Below are 15,847 nucleotides of genomic sequence, written 5' to 3'. Positions count from 1 at the left end.
GGGGGGGCAATAAGTTGACTTTGTAAAAATATACAAATAGAATGAGACTATTGCCTTATACACTGTAAGCCGCCCTGAGTCTTCGGAGAAGGGCGGGGTATAAATGTAAAAACAAAAACAAAAAAAACCTCCCAGAATTCCCCAGCCACCATAGCTTGCATTACATTTGTACTTGAACCTGGCATTGCTGGCTGGGGGATTCTGGGAGTTGAAGTCCAGAAATTTTAAAAGTTGCTAGACAGACTCTCCCCTGGCTTAAATGGATGACCTCAAGATGATTCTGTTTTATTTGGCCTGCTGAGGTTTCCGAAAAGAGGTGATCGCATGGTATTGTATTGTTCCGTTTATTATTTTATTTTGCATTAGATTTATATTCTGCTTTTCGTTCAGGGCCTCAAGGTGGACACTTCCTCCTATTTTTTCCCTAAAGCAGCCTAACTTCTCTGCAAGTGAATTTGGTCTTGGAGATAAGAAACAGACTTTACCGCCTCTGCCGCACCCGGTTTTCAAGTGCAAACGTCATGCCAAAGCCAAGAAATAAACGACAATGGCCAAGAGTTCGAGGAGAAAACATGTTTACTTGGAAAATATCCTGTAGAGTTCTGCATGGCTCCCTTCCTGGAAAGAAATCTCACCGGGTAATCTTAATTAGTGGAGGGCAGAGTAAACGAGGGATAAATGTAGGTCAGTAGAGCCTTGTTTACTCAAGATGACATCAGCATTGTGACTTCAAGCTAAGTTTGGCAAGCGATGGCCTCGCACCAGGCGTGAAATCCAGCAGGTTCGGGAGAACCCGTAGCGGAAATTTTGAGCAGTTCGGAGAACCGGCATATACCACCTCTGGCTGGCCCCAGAGTTGGGTGGGAATGGGGATTTTGCAGTATCCTTCCCCCAGGAGTGGGGTAGGAATGGGGATTTTGCAGTATCCTTCCCCCAGGAGTGGGGTGGGAATGGCGATTTTGCAGTATCCTTCCCCCCGAGTAGGGTGGGAATGGGGATTTTGCAGTATCCTTCTCCCAGGAGTGGGGTGGGATTGGGGATTTTGCAGTATCCTTCCCCCAGGAGTGGGGTGGGAATGGGGATTTTGCAGTATCCTTCCCCCAGGAGTGGGGTGGGAATGGGGATTTTGCAGTATCCTTCCACAGGAGTAGGGTGGGAATGGGGATTTTGCAGTATCCTTCCCCCAGGAGTGGGGTGGGATTGGGGATTTTGCAGTATCCTTCCCCCAGGAGTGGGGTGGGAATGGCGATTTTGCAGTATCCTTCCCCCAGGAGTGGGGCGGGAATGGAGATTTTGCAGTATCCTTCCCCCCGGAGTGGGGTGGGAATGGGGATTTTGCAGTATCTTTCCCCCAGGAGGGGGGTGGGAATGGGGATTTTGCAGTATCCTTCCCCCAGGAGTGGGGTGGGAATGGGGATTTTGCAGTATCCTTCCCCCAGGAGTGGGGTGGGAATGGGGATTTTGCAGTATCCTTCCCCCAGGAGGGGGGTGGGAATGGGGATTTTGCAGTATCCGTCCCCCAGGAGTGGGGTGGGAATGGAGATTTTGCAGTATCCTTCCCCTGGAGTGGGGTGGGAATGGGGATTTTGTAGTATCCTTCCCCCAGGAGTGGGGTGGGAATGGGGATTTTGCAGTATCCTTCCCCCCCGGAGTGGGGTGGGAATGGGGATTTTGCAGTATCCTTCCCCCCCCGGAGTGGGGTGGGAATGGAGATTTTGCAGTATCCTTCCCCCAGGAGTGGGGTGGGAATGGGGATTTTGCAGTATCCTTCCCCTGGCGTGGGTTGGGATTGGGGATTTTGCAGTATCCTTCCCCCAGGAGTGGGGTGGGAATGGGGATTTTGCAATATCCTTCCCCTCCCACGCCCACTGAGCCACACCCACCGAGCCACACCACTCCCACCAAGCCACGCCCACAGAACCAGTAGTAAAAAAATTTGGATTTCACCACTGCCTCACACCTTCACTGAAAAATCTTACCTCATCCTCATCTTTCAATGCAGGTCGTCCTTTAATTTACAGCTATTCATTTAGTGACTATTCCAAGTTACAACAGTACTGAAAAAAAAGCAGCTTATGACTGCAGCTTTCATGTGATCCAAAGTCAAACGCTTGGCAACTGGCATGTACTTATGACGGTTGCAGCTTGTTCTGTCCCCCTCGCCTCAGTCCGAGCGATGACTTAATTAGCTGGCAACTATCAGCTTCTGGCAGCAAACTAGCGAGCGTCTGTCAAGTGTCTCTGTTATCTCGCTTGATGCCGATCAGTCAACCAGAAACAAACAGTACTTCAGCTCTAGTCAATCAGTGGATTTGCCTGATACAAAGAGACACAGCAGCTCTGGCTGCCTTTTATATCCTGTAGGGTGTGGTTCCATGACTCAGCACTTCCTAGGCCTGCCCTACCCCTGCTTCTGTTGTTCTTGCCTCTCCTGCCTACGAAACCTAGGGTCCAGCCAGGCCTGATTGCCATCAGCTGGGTCTGGAGGCGTGGCCTGGGGGGGGAAGAGTCAGGGAACAGAGGCCTCGTTATCTCCTCCCCCTGGCCTGCCTCTGGCTCCTGGAGCTGAGCCACGGAAGCCGGTGCTCCAGAGGTAAATCCTGATGGCCCTTCCCCCTCACTTTCCGAATCACTTTCTGGCAGGGGCCCCGGCTCGGGGGGGGTGCAGACACAACACAGCTTCGTCGTCGTGGGGGAGGGACGCACGTGAACCCCCTTTCGCAACTGTCTGAAGAGCAAAGTCCATGGGGGAAGCCCGATTCACTTAACAGCTGCGTTGGCAGCTTTACGGTGGCAGTGATTCACTTAGCAAGGATGGCAAGGAAGCTTGTGAAATGTGTCAGAAATTCCTTGCGGTCGTAAGTCAAGGATTGCCTGCAGCTTTAGGCACAGAGAGGGTTGGAAGAGAAACCACAGGATGCCCTTTGGTGCTTTTGACTGGAGTTCAGGCACCTTGAAGTCTGAAATGGAACAGACAAATCTGTTTTTTCGACGGGCGTCAGGATTGGCTTTCAAGATTTCCCAGAGGTTTAAATAATTGAGCGAGAGCTTCGGTGCTTTGCAGGGGTTGCTGAGATCAAGAATTCATATTTGGAGGTGACGGGCTCGGAAATGCGAGTTCTTTGTGAAGCTCTGTGGTCCCTCCGGCCTAGAAACGGAGGAACGCTTAGAAAAATTGGGGGTGGGGGGGTCAAAAAATCCCCTTTTTCAAGGAAAATGGGAGAAAGATCTCGGCAGATCTTGAGTGGGGCGAAGGGCGAAGACCTCAGCAAGGCAAGGTTGAGAAAGAATCGCTTGCAAGCGGTCCTTGACTTACGACCGTCGTTTAGTGGCCGTCGCAAAGGCTCTTCCTGTGGAGGTATTTTCGACTCGGAGTTATGACAGCCGGGCTTCTTCCCCCGTGGTCACAGGGCTGCGCTTCGGGTGTTCGGCAATTGCCCCATGTTTACGACGACTTGCAAAATCCACCAATCACGTGGCCAAGTTTTAGGGCAGTTTCGTTATGAACTTGCATTTGTTTTCTGCAAAACCATCGGCTTGCTTAATGACCGCAGCGTTTGCTTAACAACTGCTGCAAAAAAGAAAGGCCTTAAACAGCATGGGTCACATTTAAAACCATCACAGCTTACGACGGAAACGGGCAAGCTCCCTTATGGTCGTAAGAGTCGTGGAGGGGGAAGAGGAAGAGGAGGAGGAGGTGGAGGAGGAAGAGGAAGAGGAGGAGGAGGAGAAAGAGAAGGAGGCAGAGGAGGAGGAGGAGGAGAAGAAGACTGTGGGGTCCTTGGCGCTCTCTGAGCTTGCTTGTTTTCTTGCAGACGTTTCATGACCCAACTAGGTAACATCATCAGTGCTAGAAGGGAGTTGGGTTGGCAGAGAGGAGGAGGAAGAGGAGGAGGAAGAGGAGGAGGAGGAGGACTGTGAGGTCCTTGGTGCTCTCTTAGGTGGGTATTTTGCTTGCAGATGTTTCATTATAATAAGGTGAAAAAGAGTTGTTTCCACGTGAGGAATGCAAGTTTGTAGGTGTTTAACTGAGACTCATTTAAAAGAGGAGGAGAAGAAGACTGTGGGGTCCTTGGCGCTCTCTGAGCTTGCTTGTTTTCTTGCAGACGTTTCATGACCCAACTAGGTAACATCATCAGTGCTAGAAGGGAGAGGGGGTTGGCGGAGAGGAGGAGGATGGAACTGTGGGGTCCTTGGTGCTCTCTGAGCTTGGTAGTTTTCTTGCAGGCATTTCATTACCCAATTAGGTAACATCATCAGTGCTAGAAGAGAGTTGGATTTGCAGAGAATAGGAAGAGGAGGAGGAGGAGGAACTTCTACTATTACTACTGTGGGGTCCTTGGTGCTCTCTGAGTTTGCTTGTTTTCTTGTAGACATTTCATGACCCAACTAGGTAACATCATCAGTGCTAGAAGGGAGTTGGGTTGGCAGAGAGGAGGAAAAGGAGGAGGAGGAGGAGGAGGAGGAGGAGGAGGAGGAGGAGAAGGAAGAAGAAGAGGAGGAGGAGGAACTACAACTACTATTACTACTACTGTGGGTCCTTGGTGCTCTCTGAGTTTGCTTGTTTTCTTGCAGACATTTCATGACCCAACTAGGTAACATCATCAGTGCTAGAAGGGAGTTGGGTTGGCAGAGAGGAGGAAAAGGAGGAGGAGGAGGAGGAGGAGGAGGAGGAGGAGAAGGAAGAAGAAGAGGAGGAGGAGGAACTACAACTACTATTACTACTACTGTGGGTCCTTGGTGCTCTCTGAGTTTGCTTGTTTTCTTGCAGACATTTCATGACCCAACTAGGTAACATCATCAGTGCTAGAAGGGAGTTGGGTTGGCAGAGAGGAGGAAGAGGAGGAGGAAGAGGAGGAGGAGGACTGTGAGGTCCTTGGTGCTCTCTTAGGTGGGTATTTTGCTTGCAGATGTTTCATTATAATAAGGTGAAAAAGAGTTGTTTCCACGTGAGGAATGCAAGTGTGTAGGTGTTTAACTGAGACTCATTTAAAAGAGGAGCTGAGAAATACAAAACTCAAAATCTGAGTTTTAAAACACCATTTTCCCCGTATTTCCACCCGCTCTCTCTAAATAAATCCATCCCTTCTTCACCAATTTTCATCGCTCCCTTTTAGTGACTAAGAAAGAATACGCAGAAAATAATCCTGCAGAAAAACAAAACCAGATTTAATGTGGAAACAGCAGTTTTATTGCTTTGGCCTTCCGTGTTAGCTAGACGGATTGAACTGAAGTTCTGAGAACTCGGTTGGTCCAAATTCCCTTCTTAAAAAGTCTTTTTCTGCTTCTGGGGTGACTCCGGCTTTCTCTTTTGTCTCCAAGGCCGTGAGTCGGTGATGCTTTGTGCATCTCAAGGCCTGCTTTAAAAATTCACATATATATTTGTATATTTACTAATGCTTGATTTTCCAGCACAGCGAGGCCTTGTCGCAGAATTTAGAGTCAAGTAATTTGAATATACTACAAAGAAGAATTTGCAAATTGACAGTGTTCTGTTATCAGGACTGCAGTTTCTTTACAAGGATGTATTTCAGTTTCTGAAAGACAGAAAATAGATGTAAATCATATTAAATCATGTTATATTATATTATATTATCAGTTCAGAAAGCCTAGCGATTAAGAATTCCTATTGATTTCTGTCGCCTTTCCAAAAGTTGTATTTATGTAAATAATACGCAGTCATGCATGCGAGCTCAATATAAAACATTTTCCATTGCTTAGCTCGTTCTTTAGATTAAAAAGAGAAAAAAAAATATTACAGTGCAAAGCAGTGAATAATGGAATCCATTTTATATGGGAGCAACATAATATAAGCCGTGGCAGAAAATTGAACAAAATGGTTAGTCTCATTCTCTCTTTTTAGTCTCTCAGCAAAGCGTTTTAAAATTTCTGGAGAAAAGGACCGAAGAGAATTGCGATTAAGAATGAAAAAGGAGAGATAGCGTTAAAAGCTGCATAAAATATAAAAAGGCACAGGAGAACAGATGCCGAAGTATAAGCTAAATTCTATAGTTAACATATTCCTGTATGAAAATTTTTAAGTACTGCCGAGGAACAATACTCTAAGAACATTATCTGTAAGATTTTGAAAGGTGTTAAAAAGCAATTTGATGCAATTTAAGAATAAGACAAAATGGGCGATATTGTTCAGATACGTAATGCAAAAGGGATGAAAGAAAAAAAACACACGTTTTAGGTAAACTTAAAAACTAAGCAGAAAAATTATAGATGGCATTTCTCACCAACAAGATTGGCAAAAATGTTTAAAGACAGGTCTGCTAAATGTTGGAAGTGTAATCAGATGCCTGATTCTTATTATCATATGTGGTGGACATGCCCAAAACCAAAAAATATTCCAATACATACTTGGTTGAAAAAAAATAGAATAGAATAGAATAGAATAGAATTTTTTATTGGCCAAGTGTGATTGGACACACAAGGAATTTGTCTTGGTGCATAGGCTCTCATGATAATGATAAAGCAGCATATATATTTGAAACCAGAAATATTGCTGTGGGCACCCTACTGGAAAAGTACGACAAAAAGGAATATATATTTGATTTTACAAGTACTAAGAATTGCATTTGCACAACAATGGAAAAGGGAAGAGATCCCGATAGATGAGAGAGTAATTTAAAAAATATTAGAATGTGCAGAAATGGACAGACTAAGGCTTACAATTAAGGAAAAAGAAGGAACTGAATATTTAATAAAAACAGAAGTTAGAAATATGGGGATACAAAAAGGACTAATGTTATAAAGGAGATTTGTTAAAGTAGACAAGTAAATATTATTATTATCATTATTATTATAGAATTGATATCATTGTGTTGAATACTATTGTAAACATTTTGATTATGATTTCCTAAAAATAATTATACCCAGACAATACACTGTTTGATTGAAATTGAATTCTTACATGTTATATAAACAAAACAAATTAAAAAAAATTGACAAAAAAAGGACCTAAGCAGAAAGGTAACATGTAGTGTGAAACTTGTTCTTCTGTCTTGGAATTTGTCCTTTTTAAGGAATTTTGAGAAATTCTCCATTTTGGAGCCAAAAAATTGGAACCAACCAACATGACACGGATGGATATGATCTTTATTGTATCTCTTTTGCTAGACTTTTGATTATTCATTGATTTTAACCTTAGTTTTAGTTTAAAATTGTGCAAAGATTCCAGGAATGCTACTTTTATTATCCTAGGGTATGATAACATTGATTATTGATTGATCTTTATCTCACTTCAACAAATGACCAGTGCTAGCTTTATTGATTTGTGTCTTAATAGCAATCCCTTCGGAGATTTTCAGATATATTTTAAGGCACATGGCAATCTTTATGTCAATTTAAATGTCCCTCTTATGATAAGTAATGAGTTGCTGTGTTGTTACCCAAAGGGGGAAAAAAAACCATTTCTCCAATTTTGGCTAATCGAATCAAATTTCAGAAGAACTGCTCTATAACTTTTAGTTTTTTGAGAGAACATTGCAGAAATAGCAATGCCACTTAGACTTTAGAATAGAATAGAATAGAATAGAATAGAATAGAATTCTTTATTGGCGAAGTGTGATTGGATATACAAGGAATTTGTCTTTGGTGTATATACAGCTTCACATTGCTTTACAGCCGTCTCTAAGCGGTTTACAGAGTCAGTGTATTGCCCCCAACAATGCACAAAACATAAAATTAAAACAGGAATGAGACTGGGTACACTGCTTAAACACTATTTTTTTAAAAATTCTCTGTTTAGAGTGAATGTAGCTTGGCTCATTTGCAGCAATCTTAGCAGTTTAAAGATATTTTTTCCCCCCATTCTCTGTTTACAGTGAATGCAGATTGGCTCATTTGCAGTAATCTTAGCATGTTAATGGCTCCCCTGGCATTGAAGTTGGCCACAGGAAGTCTTCAAATTACTTTTGAGAATTAGGAGTAAGGCAGAATTGATGGCGGTGTGGGATTCACATTAATTCCTATTTTTTTCTTCTTCTTCTGCGTTTTCTAGGCATGGCTGACTCAGATGCATTGGGAATTGCTGAAATGGTGAAACGGGTAGCAGAGCGACAAAATACTCAGGCTTGTGAAATACAAAAGAGCAAGGAAGTGCTCACACAAATGCAGGTGATATTTCAGAAATATTTTACGGTCCGGTGGAGAAAAAACAGGACTGACCGACTGAGTCTAGTTTGGTTTGGAGAAAGGAAGACAGAAGCAGAGAACTTTCTAGCCAAGAGAATAAATCTCCATTAAATGCTTTCAACCTCTGGTATCCATGGCAATGTCAGGAGGAAATAAAAACCGAAGCATTTGCTTGGATTCCAGCAAACATTTAAGTAGCAGAATCTAGGCAGCGATGGAGATCACTTGACTCTTTATTATGGTCAAAGACCAGCATAAAGGAGATGGGGTACAAAGAATTAAAAAGCATAGAAAGTGACATCAGTTACATATCAATTACATATGAAAAACTTTAAAGGAATTTAAAAAGAGGGTCAGGAGCCAGTTTGGTTAGCGGTTAAGGCACCAGGCTAGAATTAGGAGACGGTGAGTTCTAGTCCTACCTAAGGGTATGAAAGCCGGTTGGGTGACTTTGGGCCAATCAGCAGGAGATGGTGAGTTCTAATCCCACCTTAGGCATAGTAGTCAGCTGGTAACTTTGGGCCAATCACCAGGAGACAAGGAGTTCTAGTCCTGTTTTAGCCATGAAAGCTGGCTAGGTAACTTTGGACAAAATTACCAGGAGACTGGGAGTTCTAGTTTCGCCACAAGCATGAAAGCCAGCTGGGTGACATTAGGCCAACGCTAATCCCAGTCCAACCCACCTCACAGGGTTGTTGTTGTGGGGAAAAGAGGAGGAGGAAGGTGTGTTGGAGATGTTCAGCTTACTTTTTGACTCTTTTCAGTATTCGCTGGTATAACCCCGCCATATTTTTTTTCTCTGTAGGCTCAGCTTCGGGATCTTGAGATCCAGAGGAACTCCGTGGTAGCCGAAAGAAAGGCCGTTGAAAGACAAACGTACTTCTCCGAGGAAGCCCTCGCCACCACCAGAGGCCACCTCGAAGATCTGGAGGCTGAAATCTCAGCCTTGCACGGCGAGAACGTGAAGCTGTCCCAGGAGGTTGACGTTCTACAAGAAGAGTTGGAAAAGAAGATGTTAGAAAACGGGGCTTACTATGAGAAAATGGCCGCCCACCGAAATCGGTTTGAGGGAGCAGAAAGCAAACTGCCTTTTGTGGTGGAGCTGGTGACAAAAAGGGCCACCATCCAGCAGCTGATGGAGAAGAAGGAAGGGCTGGTGGCTTCTCTTCGCGAAGGAGAAGAACAGGATACGGTTGGCCAAGTCCAGGTCAGGGTGGCTGGCCTTCGCGATTATACCGTATTTTGTCTTCCTCCCCAAATCGACTCTTCTTCTTCCAAAAAATGCAGCCGATTATCCATCCTCAGCAAGATAATTTGAGGAGAGAGTGGTCTTTGACACACAACCCTTCATTTAGTGTCTGTTTGAAGTTACAACGGCGCTGAAAAAGGTGATTTGGAAACCTGTCAGATTTATGACCATTTTCCACACTTACGATTCTAAGTGGAAAAATTGGTCATAAATAGAACAGAACAGAATAGAATAGAATTTTATTGGCCAAGTGTGATTGGACACACAAGGAATTTGTCTTGGTGCAGATGCTCTCAGTGTACATAAAAGAAAAGATACCTTCATCAAAGGTACAACATTTACAACACAAACGATGGTCATAGGGTACAATTTAACACTTAATGATACAACACTTAATGATAATCATAGGGCACAAATAAGCAATCAGAAACAATCAATATCAATATAAATCAGAAGGATTACCAGCAACAAAGTTACAGTCATACAGTCATAAGTGGAAAGAGATTGGTGATGGGAACGATGAGAAGATAACATAACATAACATAACATCAGAGTTGGAAGGGACCTTGGAGGCCTTCTAGTCCAACCCCCTGCCCAGGCAGGAAACCCTACACCATCTCAGTCAGATGGTTATCCAACATTTTCTTAAAAACTTCCAGTGTTGGAGCATTCACAACTTCTGAAGGCAAGTCGTTCCACTTATTAATTGTTCTAACTGTCAGGAAATTTCTCCTTAGTTCTAAGTTGCTTCTTTCTTTGATCAGTTTCCACCCATTGCTTCTTGTTCTACCCTCAGGTGCTTTGGAGAACAGCCCGACTCCCTCTTCTTTGTGGCAGCCCCTGAGATATTGGAACACTGCTATCATGTCTCCCCTAGTCCTTCTTTTTGTTAAACTAGACATACCCAGTTCCTGCAACCGTTCTTCATATGTTTTAGTCTCCAGTCCCCTAATCATCTTTGTTGCTCTTCTCTGCACTCTTTCTAGAGTCTCAACATCTTTTTTACATCGTGGCGACCAAAACTGGATGCAATATTCCAAGTGTGGCCTTATCAAGGCATTATAAAGTGGTACTAACACTTCACGTGATCTTGATTCTATCCCTCTGTTTATGCAGCCCAGAACTGTGTTGGCTTTTTTAACAGCTGCTGCACACGGCTGGCTCATATCTAAATGGTTATCCACTAGGACTCCAAGATCCCTCTCACAGGTACTACTATTGAGCAAGGTACCACATATACGGTACTGGTGCATTTTGGTTTTTTTTGGCCTAAATGTAGAACCTTACTTTAATAGTTTAGATTAATAGTAGTGCAGATTTAGTAAATAATTTGACAGTGTTGAGGGAATTATTTGTTTAGCAGAGTGATGAAAAATCATCTTTTTCAGTGCTGTTGTGACTTCAAACGGCCAGTAAACGAAGGGTTGTGGGGTCCAAATTCATACGCTTATGACTGTTCCAGTGTCCCGTTTTGCGACCGTCTGGCAAGTCAAAGCCAATTTCGCTTAACAACCGCGTTACTAACTTAGCAATTACACACTGTGTTTAATAAGTGCTTTGGCTTTTAATAAGCTTGCCCAAAGTGGCATTTTTAACCTAATGCAAGTAAGTATTATGTGTAAACACAGTCATTGTATATTGTGTACAATGATTCACTTAACAGCTGTGGCATGTTGTAAAATAGGGCAAAACTCACTTAAGTGTCTTGCTTAGCAGTAGAAGTTTGGGACGCAGTTGTAGTTGTAAATTGAGGGACTACCTATACTTAAGATGCATTCACTTGTAAAGTATTCTGCACAGGTGAATTGTTCTTACTGTTAATAAGTGTTTCCCCTAACATTCAGTAGAATCTGTCTTTGTGCAACTTAAAATTATTATTTTATGCAGAGTCCTTGGTGGTCTATGAGCTTGGCTGTTTTCTTGTAGACCTTTCATTACCCAACTAGGTAACATCATCAGTGGTAAACAGGAGTGGGGTTTGCAGAAAGGAGGGGCAGGAGGAAATAGAAGAGGAGGAAGAGGAAGGAGAGGAAGAATAGGAGGACTGGGGTACTTGGTGCTCTCTGAGCTTGGTTGTTTTCTTGCAGACGTTTCATGACCCAACTAGGTAACATCATCAGTGCTAGAAGGCAGTGGGAATTGCAGGTAGTAGGAGGAGGAGGACGAGGAGGAGGAAGACTAGAATTAGAACTAGAACTTTGGGGTCCTTGGTGCTCTCTGAGCTTGGTTGTTTTCTTGCAGACGTTTCATGACCCAACTAGGTAAGATCATCAGTGCTAAAAAATAGTGGGGTTTGCAGAATGAAGGTGGAGGTGGCGCCGGGGGCGGAGAACTATGGGTTCCTCGGTCCTCTCTGAACTTTAATGATTTACTTGTGGATGTTTCATTACCCAGCTAGGTAACATCATCAGTATTAGAAGGGAATGGGGATTGTGGGGAGGAGGAGGAGGAGGAGGAGGAGGAGGAGGAGGAGGAGGAGGAGGAGAACTGTGGGATACTTGGTGCTCTATGAGCTTGGTTGTTTTCTTGCAGAAATTTCATTATCCAACTATGTAGCATCATCAGAAACTATTGTACATTCTGTACAATAGAAAATAAACTTGGGCTGTGTTTTTATCCGTCACTTCTCTGGTTCTTTAAGAGTCCAATCTTCCTACTTGTCTCGTTTTTCTCTTCCAGATTTAAACAGATCCTTTTCAGTTTAGAATAACAGTCTTTAGTTTCCAGTTGGTGCTAATATAAGTTTTCGGTGATAACTTCCATGTTAACAATTATGAACAAAAAAGAATTAAAACCCTTCTAATTATCAATGAACTATGAACGTTTCTGCTTTCATATCATGTCCTCTTCTCAAATATTACCAAATTTATTTTACTGTATATCTCTATTCTGTTGTTTGCATCCCGGCCTCAGGATGAAATCTCTTGTCTGCAAAGTGAAATAAAGGTTTTGAAAGAGGCTGTCGGTGAAAAGGAGAACATCATTCGAGATGAAAAAAGTAGGCAGGCTACGCTTCAGAAAGAAATTGAGGTGAGTTTTCATCTCTACAATTATTGGGTCTCCTCTGTTTTTTCTCTTTAAATGTATGCATTTTTGAATAACAATATTTTTTAAAAACGCATTCCTAAAACGGCAGCGTTCTTATCACAGAACTATAAAAGCTGCTAGTTAATTTTATCCCAGTATGAAATTATAAACTCTTTCAAGTAAGGTTCTGGGAAAATATAACGGCTGCTGTTCTTTGGCAGTTACTGTGAAAACATAATTTAAGGTGTTGAAATTTGCACTCGGTACTCGAAGACACCTTTTCAAATCTGTTTCAGCTGTGAAGACCTGCAAAGTTTTTCAAAAGAAGCCAAAAGGTTTACTTGTTTGGCACGTGAATCAAAATTTCTCCTTTCCGGTTTCCACGCAATACAATTTACTCAATCGCTAATTCTGTATGGCTTCATTTTTTCCCCAGTATTGAAAAAAAGTAGTAAAGTTAAATCTCTTTAGCCGGCTTTTCATTGGAATCAATGTCAGGTTGAATTTATTATTTAAATTTGCTCATCTTAGGGTGTTATTTCTACAGCAGTTTTCACAGCTAAATTGATAATTCACTTGAATTGAAAGAGAGAACATAAACGCAAGAAAAGCCCATCATCGTAACATCTAAACAATAAATGTATTTTGACCTAGAAGACTCGGATTATAAATGGCAGTACAGGGAGAATTTTTCAGATTTATGTACTTTTGTAGCACAGTGACCCAAAACTGAGAAAGGAAGTATTCTAAGGCCACACCTGGAAAGCTGAATTCGGTTTTGGTCACCAGGATACCACAAAGATGTGGAGACTCTAGAACAGTGGTTCTCAACCTTTATAGTGCTGCGACCCCTTTAATACAATTCCCCATGATGTGACGACCCCTTTAATACAATTCCCCACGATGTGGCGACCCCAACCGTAAAATTATTTTCGTTTTGAATTTATCACGCCTGAAGCCATATTGGCTAGCGATCTGAACTGCTTGCGATTGCCTTGAGGACGGAGGCATTAAAGCGGAGACTCCTCCCCTATTAAGTTTATGGCGCCTGAAGCCAGATTAGGCTAGCGATTGGGAGTGATTGCAGCTGGCTTGAGAGGGAGACATCAGAGCAAAGATTTCTCTCTTTTTCAATTGATCACGCCTGAAGCTGAATTCGGCTAGCGATTTGAAGAGCCTGCAGCTGGCTTGTGAAATCAACCATTGGAGCACGATTCTTCAGCTCGCAAGTATACTTCCCATATTTCCAATGGTCTTAGGCGACCCCTGGCAAATCGTCATTCGACCCCCAACGGGGTCCCGACCCACAGGTTGAGAACAGCTGCTCTAGAAAGAGTGCAGAGAAGAGCAACAAAGATGATTAGGGAATTGGAGGCTAAAACACATGAAAAACGATTTCTAGAATTGGGTAGCTCTAGTTTAATGAAAAGAAGGACTAAGGGTGACATGATAGCAGTCTTCTAGTATTTGAGGGGCTGCCACAAAGAAGAGGGAGTCAAGCTATTCTCCAGAGCATCAGAAGACAAGTCAAGAAGCAACGGATGGAAAGTAATCAAGGAGAGAAGCAACTTAGAACTATGGAGAAATTTCCTGACAGTCAGAACAATTAATCAGTGGAACAACTTACCTCCAGAAGTTGTGAGTGCTCCAACACTGGAAGTTTTTAAATACAAAATTGGACAGACATTTGTCTGAAATGGTATAGGCTTTCCTGCCTGAGCAGAGGGTTGGACTAGAAGACCTCCAAGGTCCCTTCCAACTCTGTTATTCCGTATTCTGATGGACAAGATCTAGTGATATTTTCATGGGATGTTTTAATTTTAGGGATACTTAAAAGGAGACATTTTCTGTTGAGTGTTATTATCTACGGGCTGCGTTTTGGGCTGAACAGATGCCCTGTATTTTTTTGTACTTTAATTTTTTTGTACTTCTGAGTAGATATGTCCTGGATTGCATTACACATTTCAGACGCGAGAATTAGTTCCATTCTAATTCTAATTTTAATTCCGTTCTGACCTATTCGGCGCATATTTTCTCCGCAATCGATCCCGCTGACTTCTTTGAGTTGATTCCAACTCTTTCCGTTGGAAAGCTGTATCTATCATGCTGCAATCTGAAAATCTATGAAACCCCCCCTCGCCCTGTCTACTTGCCTGTAATCCTGCAGGTCTTTCTCAGTGCTGTCCTTTTATTCTTGCTCTTAACCAGCTGCAGAGGAAGAGATCCGAAGCGGTTCTCAAACGGTTGCGTTGCCAAGTGAACAATCTGGAACTGGAGAGAAAGCAGCGGCGTTTGAAAATGCAGCAGCTAGAAGAAGAAGAAGAAGAATTACGTAAGATGTTGCAAGCCACAGATGAGTAAACTCAACCAAGGAGATCAGCTCCTGCTTTCAAGGCTTCATGTTTTTGGTTTTTGTTCATCAAACTTCTGTCTTTCCCATCTGCGTTAGTTTTGCGGTTGTGTTGTTTTTTCCCCCTGGCTGTTCTCATAATCCTAGCAACGAATGGCATTTATTATTGATGCAAAAGTAAATTTTGCATCAATACAATACATAATACATAATGTGATACATAAACACGGAGGAAAGGCTTAATAACCGGTTGCTCTTTGATTTGCTGCTGTTCCGATGTTTAGTCTTTGCTCCCTGCGGTTAGACCTTGGAAGGGCGAGCTAAGGAGGCTGCAGTTGATGCCACGTTAATTTTACGAGGCACTAAACGAGGCCTCGTTCAGAACTGGGACTTCCCAAAGGGTCAGAAAGTTTAATCATTTAATAAGATAAAATGTGTGTGGATCACTGGCGGGTTGAAAACCCAACTTCACGCAATGCGGTTTGAAGCATGCTTAACCAGAGCAGCACCTTAGCGAAAAAATAATTAAAGACAGGGGGCATAATGATATTTTAACGAGCCCATGAGTGTCCTTGGATATCTTCAGCACTTTTGGGAGGTCAGTAAATGCTTGGAATTATAGAGTGGGAAGGAAAGATGGGTTGGTCAGGAGTTGCATAACTTTTAATGCAGAAAAAGCCGGTTCCGAAACACTCCACCAGCCCTCCAGAACATTCAAAACAAGATAAAATCAAAACGCAGAGGCCTTTTCTTTAAAAAAGAAAGCATGATATTCCAGTAAAACAAAATTCTTTGCTTTTTCTGTTACCTTTTCAAAGTCCACATCCATTTGACCCATCCTTCCTATCGCAACGAAAGACCGCATGGATTGTACTCTTCACGCTTGAATAAGTTCTCAATTAAAACGTTGTTTCTTTGCATATGTTCTTTCGTTATTGGTTATGTCATTTCCCGTTGGGTTAAGGCAGAGATCTTCAAACTTGGCAGCTTTAAGACTTGTGGACTTCAACTCCCAGAATTCCCCAGCCAGCTATGCAGGACTGTTTAGGAAGAATTTGTTTCGGACTAAGCTGAGAATG

At 42.8% G+C, this 15,847-nt stretch overlaps 1 protein-coding gene across 1 annotated transcript; it reads left to right on the top strand.

Moving 5' to 3' along the window:
• The first annotated feature begins 7,914 nt into the window (after window positions 1-7,914).
• CCDC122 (coiled-coil domain containing 122) lies at window positions 7,915-15,620 on the top strand. Its single transcript, XM_058186016.1, has 4 exons — window positions 7,915-8,124; window positions 8,948-9,349; window positions 12,305-12,421; window positions 14,627-15,620. Exons 1-4 carry the CDS (start codon window positions 8,011-8,013, stop codon window positions 14,777-14,779), a joined length of 786 nt encoding a protein of 261 aa, XP_058041999.1. The 5' UTR covers window positions 7,915-8,010; the 3' UTR covers window positions 14,780-15,620.
• Window positions 15,621-15,847: the final 227 nt, after the last annotated feature.

The sequence above is a fragment of the Ahaetulla prasina genome, chromosome 5, assembly GCF_028640845.1.
Source record: "Ahaetulla prasina isolate Xishuangbanna chromosome 5, ASM2864084v1, whole genome shotgun sequence".
NCBI classification, from domain to species: Eukaryota; Metazoa; Chordata; class Lepidosauria; order Squamata; family Colubridae; genus Ahaetulla; species Ahaetulla prasina.
This window is presented reverse-complemented; position numbering and strand designations above follow the sequence as displayed.

Coding starts and splice junctions, on each gene's coding strand:
- CCDC122 (XM_058186016.1), top strand. CDS start 8,011: ATGGCTGACTCAGATGCATTGGGAATTGCTGAAATGGTGAAACGGGTA. Junction 9,350..12,304: donor ATACGGTTGGCCAAGTCCAG/GTCAGGGTGGCT, acceptor TCCCGGCCTCAG/GATGAAATCTCTTGTCTGCA. Junction 12,422..14,626: donor CGCTTCAGAAAGAAATTGAG/GTGAGTTTTCAT, acceptor GCTCTTAACCAG/CTGCAGAGGAAGAGATCCGA.